The 8,627-nt window shown below is 32.6% G+C and overlaps 1 protein-coding gene across 1 annotated transcript; it reads right to left on the reverse strand.

Annotated features, from left to right (window-relative positions):
• Positions 1-364: 364 nt before the first annotated feature.
• On the reverse strand, positions 365-1,543 carry LOC149240153 (antimicrobial ginkbilobin-2-like protein). The gene has a single exon (XM_089370083.1). It carries the CDS (start codon positions 1,541-1,543, stop codon positions 365-367), a length of 1,179 nt encoding a protein of 392 aa, XP_089226209.1.
• Positions 1,544-8,627: the final 7,084 nt, after the last annotated feature.

Below are 8,627 nucleotides of genomic sequence, written 5' to 3' on the forward strand. Positions count from 1 at the left end.
ATTTCAGGACCTTGGGTTCCAGAAATCCGATCCCGACTTTTTCGGCTAGATGAGAAATACCACATCCAAAGGCCATTGGTTACAGTAAATCCAATAACCGCACCTATTACGCCCAGTGTTATCCCAAGAACCTTTACCTTCTACAAACGCTCTCATGACATCTCATTAAATAGTGTTTTAATTCACTAAAATGAAATCTTTACAAAGCAAATATAACCCTAATCATTGCAAGATATGTGAAAGAAAATATTGGATGCTGGAGGGCCCTTTCTCGTCAAGAGATTGCTCCCATTTTTTCTTTCTGCGAATTTTCACAAGAAATCTCAGTAAATTGGCTATGCTTTAGTTGGGGAAAATGAAAATGTTATAGAGCCATTATATACTCATTATTGTTAACTATATGAAGGAAGATACCTGGCAAACGAGGACTTTCGCTTTGGGGTGTTGAGGAGAGAACGGAAGTGTTGAAAAATTCGAAAACCCCGTATCGCAAATGGCATATGTCACGTACGATTTGAGCCACAAGAGCTCCACTTTGGCATAAGAATATATATTCCAAGGCAGATGTTAGACATGATTTGCAGTTTGTTTGGGATAGATGTCCCCAACACTGCGCTAAGCCGCAGATATGCCCTGTTAAATTTGAAGGCACACCCACTAAATTTGCAGCGAAAAATTTGGGAGTTCGCAGAGCTTCAGTGATAATATTTGAGAGCAGGACCTTCACAGTTTTTTTGAACACTTGTGGTTGACTGCTCTTCCCACTGTTGTAAAGAACCTCTGATGGCGTAATCTGCATATTCTCCAGATAGTCGTAAATACCATTATTGCTGTAGCGTAAGAAGCAACCGTCTAGGTGAATGACCCCAGAAGTATTGTAGCATTGGTCAACAATAATTTCTTTGGCCGTCGATGCGCACTGTTTGCAAGCAGAGGAACCTAAATCTCCCCTGCATTGGACTATCCCACAAACCGCACTATTGTTGTTTTCCCCCTCAGCAACACTGGAAGTATTGAATCCTGTGGTATTAGCGTTCTCCACCAATGATTCCAAAATTTTGTTTAGACTTTGCTGGAAGACGATACCATTTGTATTTTCGTTCTTTCCACAATAAGACCAAAGTTCAATAGTAAAAATCCCTGGTCTGTCCCTAGATTTGTAGTAAAAGTAATGATGGTCGTAACGTAAGAGGCAGCCATTTAGTTGAATGTATCCATAAGGGCCACTACATCCCTGAAGAAGCCGTGTCTTCGTTGTAGTTACGCAGCGTTGACGATCAGAGGGACCTAAATCTTCTCTGCACTGGAAAAACCCATAAACAACATTATTGAATCCCACATCAGCAACACTAGAAAAATCGAATGCGCTGTAATAAATATTCATCACCAGTCTTCGCAGAACCTCATTTAGATTACGCTGGAAGGCGCTACAGTTCATATATTCACTACCATTCCTGCAATAACTTGAAACGGTATTGGTGTACGGATCAGGCACTGAGAGAAGCATACGCATAGGCACACTTACGGAAAGTAACAGGCTCATGATTAGTGGTTTCATCTTCATGGTCATCACTCTGACTACAGGGCATTCTTGTAGCTCTACGCTCTTTTATATTCTCATCTCCTAGGCATTAAAGAGTCACTCGTTCAGACAATAGAGTCAACCGTTCACACAATAGAGTCAATCGTTCATACTCTATCTAATAACAAATGATCTAACAATAGAGTCAATCGTTCATACTCTATCTAATAACAAATGATCTATATAATTCCTAGCGTCCATGTTATGATTAGGGATCATAAGAAATGATCACTATAATTCCCAGCATCCATGCTCAGATAAAAGTAATTGATAAAATAGACAGGATGTTTAATATCTTTCAATCTAGACACCCTAAAATAATACAAGACATGAAACAATAAACTTAACCTTTATAATGGATGGTAAATTTTCAACCCGTAAATTTTCAACCCAAATATTGATAAATCTGTAGCCTGTACTTCTGCCACTGCAGTGATTCGCCCCAATAGTATACAAGTTTTGTGAAATTTTCTATTAAAGTGTACACAGCATGTATATAAGCCTTCAATTTGGGAGGTAGTGCAATGCTTTATATTTGCTTTTATAGACTTTCCTGCGTATTTCTTTTACTAAAACATGCTGAGAAGTTCATAGCTACTGAAAAAAATCTGCACACAGGCAAGATGTTCATGGTGAAATGAATACATTCTCACTTTACAAATAATGTTCATAGTGAAATGGATACACTCACTCCATACAACATTGTGTGTTTTTGAGTGAAATAGATACACTCACTCCATACAACATTGTGTGTTTTTGTCATAGAATTACACTGTTTGTAAGCTAGTTTGTTGATATAAACTACTAAGCTTACATTTAGAATGAGGCAGATGACTAATAGGTTAGAAAACTGAAAATGTATAAACATATCATATGACCCAATAACACCCAAACTTGCATCCAAACCATAGCAGACATCATATCCCATGAGATTCTGAGAAAAAAGAGTAATGATAAATATTTCTTCAATCTTTTCAATTTGCAAATGATAAAAATTTCTTCAATCTTTTCAATTTGCAATGATAAGAGTTTCTTCAATCTTTGCAATTTGCAATGTAACACTCCATTAGTTGTTAAAGCACAAACAGCTCAAACTTTTCTGTGAGGGGAAAATAAGAGCCTATAATATATTACAGAAATATATCCTCATATATCACAATGACATAATATTTTGGATGGCCTAAAATTTGATAGCACGGTTTGTTATATCTGATTTCCATTCTTCAGATGCTCAAGTCAGCCGAAAAAATATCCTACAAACTACACATCTTGCAAACTAACCAATGCTATGATGATCCTAAGCTATGATAAAAAATCCCAAGCTATGATAAAAAATCACTGGAATGTGACAAGTAGTACTTCATCTTTGAAGATTGCAGACTCGTGATCTGAGATACCTTGCACCTCTGAGCCAAGCAAATGAGCAATCTGCTTCTCTTTGTGGCACAAAAATCTCCAAATGCTAAACTCAATAAACATGCCTCTGATACATCTAAGATGTATCCAATTTGATGAGGTTACCATATGACCCCCACAATGAGGATACCAATGTTCTCACAACTTGGCCCATGGATAGTTTGATGCTTTGATCTTCTTTTGTTTATGGCTATCACAAATAGTTCTTCCTCTAGAATCTCTCATTCCTCTGACATAATTGTTTCTTCAACTTTCTGGAAAAATGTGGCATGCATCCATGCTCAAATCCACTACTACCGACAACGCTACAAACACTGCAGCATCCTCCATGCAGGTAACATGTCTCATTTCCAACTGGACCATAGGCTTACTGCACTTCCTTTCTCCTTGGATGGTCAAGCTCATCACAAAGCCACAGTAGGATTGGTAAGGCCACATGCTGAAACTAAAGTCTCCACTACTACGATGGGTTGAAGCAGGGGAGTTAGATATAGGTGTGCCTGATTTTCCATGACCACTGTCTATAAGAAACTTGCCACCCTTCTGAGCATTAATAATTGATTCTGCTAGTAGAAGCCCACTGCCCATCCGGGCCAAACCACCACCATCTGCCATAAGCTCAAATTTGCACCCCAATCCACCACCGCTCCCTCGTTCTCTCCAAGCTTCCAGGTGACCCCATGGTCTCTAGCTGTCTTCACCCTGGTGGTTAGGTCTGAGAATGAGCCAAGTACCAGGATTTGAGTGACTTACACGATCAAAACCAGGTGAAGGAACAAAGGGTGTGACCATGGACACAACGGCTACAGGGGAACCAGACAGAATGTGAATCATTACTAAACAACCTTTGCGTTCCCTCCTCTCTCGTTCTCGGTCTTGAACGTTTCCGAATGAGCACAACCAGTGTTTCCTATTGCTACTATAATGTTGCATTAAACTGCAAACCAGAGCAACAAAACCTAATCAGACATTGCACTTCCAACATAATCAAACCATTCCCCATCAAAACTGATATAGAAAATTAACAGATTTTTTTACCCCCAGATCTATATTTTTTGTGATGGCTTTCAAAGCCATCCTATACACCTTAAGGGATCTCACAAACACACCTTAGCAAGGTACAAATTTACCACACTTTTATGACACCTATTTCCTTCAAATGCGGAATCTGGTGTATCTCTGTGAGATGTGAAAAATGTAGAATTTGTAGTATCTGATTAGTTGACGAAATCTGAACCAAAAACTGAACCTTGATATACCTGAGAACGAGATTTTTTCATTACCACAAGATGTATTCGCTGTTGTGGATTACCTTATCGAGTGGTTTAGGTTATGTGTGATTGCAAGTTCTGAAGGCGCGCGATGGGGGCTCCACGCGTGGTTGAGGCCTCAGTTTGAATTTCGACAACCAGATGTAGACGCCCGTGGTGCGATGTGACCCCAAATCGTCCGGACGGGAGGATCTGTCAAACAGATACCAGTCGGAGTTAATGCAGAAGAGTGGAAGGGTGGTGGAGGAATGCGGAGTTGGCGAAAGTGGTGGAGGGAATTCCCGATTTGTTCTACCAAAATTGAAATCACTAGATGTTCATAAAGTGGCTATATATGATGCTAAAATGGATGAATACTAAGTAGATAACCTTAATGTTTAACAATGAAAAGTTATTGTTAGCCATTGATTTGTGTTTGAGATTTGATGTGTATAATCAATTTCTAATTAAACGTTTTGCATCCAAATTATTATTAAAACTAAGTTCTTAAAAATAAATATAGATATCTTAAACATTAAGAAAAAAATAAACATTTAAATTTTTTTTCTTAATATTAAAAAATAATATGATGCCATTCTCTCTCTTAATATATATATAATTAATTTCAATTTATATAAAAATATATTTATTTTTAAAAAATATATTTTAAATTCTTATATTTATTTATAAGAATTTGGTATAAAAAAACATAAACACAAATCTAATTAATTAATAGAATCTAGGAATTAAGTATGTTTGATTTTTTAAATAATGAAAAGAAGCATGAATTTATTTTTCAGATATATTAGCATTGATATGATTTCTATAAAATAAGCATATTCGTTTATTTATATCAGCATTGGTATAATTTCTTTAAAATAAGTATATTCATGTATTTAAATTTGAATTGATTAAAAATTATATATATAATTTAATAAATTTAGTTTAAGATAACTTTTTATTTAAGTAAAATTAATTTGATAATATAATTATAAATCTAATTAAATATTAATTTCTTTAAAATAAGTATATTCATGTATTTAAATTTGAATTGATTAAAAATTATATATATAATTTAATAAATTTAGTTTAAAATAACTTTTTATTTAAATAAAATTAATTTGATAATATAATTATAAATCTAATTAAATATTAATAATTAATTGATTTTTTTTAATAAATAAGTTGATAATTAATTAAATGAATATTTTTTTAAATTATGAAATTGACTAGTGAAGAACCACATGGTTAGTTGACCATGTCAATTACACACGATAAAATAAATAGAGGGGGGAATATTTTTGGTAGATAAAGTTGATTTCTAACTTTTATCATACTTTGGCTTGCGTTTAATGTATAATAATAACATTTTTGTGCCGGTTGAAAAATTGCTTTTTCCTTTTAAAAACACAAAATTGAACATAATTAGGGGGATAATATATTTGGTGGATAGAGTTTATTTTTAACTTTTATCTTCGTTATCATATTACTGAGTTTTACTTTTAGTGTGGAATATTAACAACATTTTGTGCATGTGGAAAATTGTTGTTTTTCTTTCAATAAACACAAAGGTTCATTTGAATAGATAAAATATATCCGGTGAACTTTTGATATTCACTTTATCTTACTTTCAATTTATAATATTAACAATATTTTGTGCATGTTAAAATGTATTTTTTTCTTCTGAAAATGATTCTATATTTTTTTAATTTGAATAATTACATCTTATTTGGAAAAAAACTATAAATTAATTATATGAATGTAATGATAACTACAAAGAGTTGATTTATATATATTTTTTGGTAAGTTTTCTTGTATTGCAACATTTTGAAAGTTTTGTATTGGAAGCTTGTACTCTTATTTAAAATCTTACTTTTATATATTTTTTGCTAAATTTTTTATCAAAAAAGAAATATGAATATATACATCAATTCCCTTAAATAAGATTTTTTTTTTTTACAAACAAAATTTTATTTTTTAAAGAAATTGAATCATTTTTTAGAAAAATAAGATAGTGCAGAACAATTTAACTTACTCTTTAATAAAAAAAATAGAAATATTTTCTCATCTTCATTTAACGACATTGTCTAACATTACTAATATATATATATATATATATATATATATATATATATATAAGATATACTATATAAAATTGATACTATTGTCCATATTTTTAATAATAACATAAATATTGTTGAAAAAAAAATTAAAGTGAAAAATATTCATTTGATTAACATCTGGCATTTTATAAATCATCAAAAAAATATAACCCTTATTCCTGACTGAGTTTACATTTTAACCATATTCTATATGTATATAAATTTTAACCATATTTTATATGTATGTAAAATTTAAGGATATTATAATTTATTATTAAATAGTTACTATTATAATTTAAAAATAATTTACTATACTCTACAAATTATTTAAAAATATATTTTATTTTATTTTTAAAATGTTTTGCAATTGATAATAATATTATAATATTATGCGCTTGTCTTTTCATTACATACTCATTTTTATTTATACTAATATACTAAGTTATTTAATAATAAAAATATTTTGTTTTTAAAATATATATTAAACTTATCTTTCTAATGTGTAATATATATATAATATAGTATAATATAAGAGATATAAATTTAAATTCAGACTGGATATGATATATTTATTTCTTCTATTTTTATTGTTATTATGCTGAATTAGATAAAATATATATATTTTATTTTTAAAATAAATTCATACTGAATAGGATATATTTTTTTTTTTTTTTTTTTTATCGTTATTAACCTGGATTTTATATATATATATATATATATATATATATATATATATATATATATATATATATATATCATTTTTAAAATACATAAACTCAACTTAATGTTTAAAAATTCAAATTCGCACACTGAAGAGCACATACTGAAATCTATTTCCTCTATGTAACAGCAATGAGGAGATTTATTCCATTTACACCTTGAAAAATAATACTGATGATTTGCATTGTTTGATATTTGATGTCGGTACCCGGAGTCTTTTATTTTCAATCTTATATTTCAGAGACTGGATAGTACATATTTAAATCTCCTAATTCAAGAATGAAACAGAACTGTGAAGAGACTCGTCCAATTTACACCTTGGATAGTACGTATTTACATCTATGAATCACACGTGTGAAGAGACACATCCAATCTACACCTTGAATAATAGCACTGATGAGTTGTAATGCTTGTTTTTTATCTGGTTATGCGGATCGGCCAGGGCTATTTCCAGCTCTATAAATCTATTAATGCTTCTTAAGAGACTCTAAAGACAGTCTTGGGAGAGGAGCTCTGATATCGGTTTTGACTGTCGTCTCGAGCTATTTCCAACTCTATAGATCCATTAATGCCCGTTAAAAGACTATAAAAACAGAGTAACAGACGGAGACGGCCAATAATACAAAGAGAGTATAAAAACAAAGTAACAGACGGAGACGGCCAATAATACAAGGAGATGGAGAAACTCCGGAGCATTGGCTCATAGTCACCTGGGCTCCAGAACACTAGATGAAGGAGCAGCAACTGCAGAATGGACGTGGGGACATGTCAAGTCAGGTGTGCCCACACTCTCCACATCTACGAAAGCAGGCTTTGTGGGCGACAGAAGATGTTCTCCGTCACTTGTCAGCATCCACACCACCCGGGACATGGACGGCCGCAACACTGCAGCTGCTTGCGTACACAAAAGACCAATTTTAACCACTCTAATCCCTTCCTCCCGCGAAGAACTGCCCTCCAATGTAGGATCCATAACTTCTAAAGCCCTGTCGGCTTTATACAATCTCCATGTCTGGTGATTGGTCAACATCAATGTTGGGGATTTTTAATGGGAAAATCCCAAAAACAACAAAGAAAATAAATTCCACAGAGGCAATGCTCTGTTTCTACCTTGCCAGGATATTTTTGTGCACAGGGAAGCTTAAAATTTTTTTTACTGAGGAACAGAGTAAAACAACACCATAAAAACATTTCTATTCATTAAAATATATGCCTGATACATATTCATCCTCTTTGGTGAGAGGGATTCACCACAAAAATACATTCAACAAAACATTTACTCTGTTTTCATATGAGAATTTGCATTGCTGGAAAAATTCCCATTTACATTTACTGCTGTAAAAAACACTTTACTGCTGTAATAAAAATTTACATACATCCTTACAAAACAAAATGCAATCCTCTACTTGCGGTATTTCACTTTGATTCACCACCAGTAAAAATGACATACATCTTCAGATGTGCTCCCACGTTTTTCATTTATGCACTGCTGTGCAAAAATTCATGGTACATTGCTTCATGTGTGCTCCCCTGGTTTTATGAGCTGCGCACAACAAC

Source organism: Pinus tabuliformis, chromosome 8, assembly GCF_031772625.1.
Source record: "Pinus tabuliformis cultivar Carrire ecotype Pingquan chromosome 8, CPIR1, whole genome shotgun sequence".
Classification (NCBI taxonomy): domain Eukaryota; kingdom Viridiplantae; phylum Streptophyta; class Pinopsida; order Pinales; family Pinaceae; genus Pinus; species Pinus tabuliformis.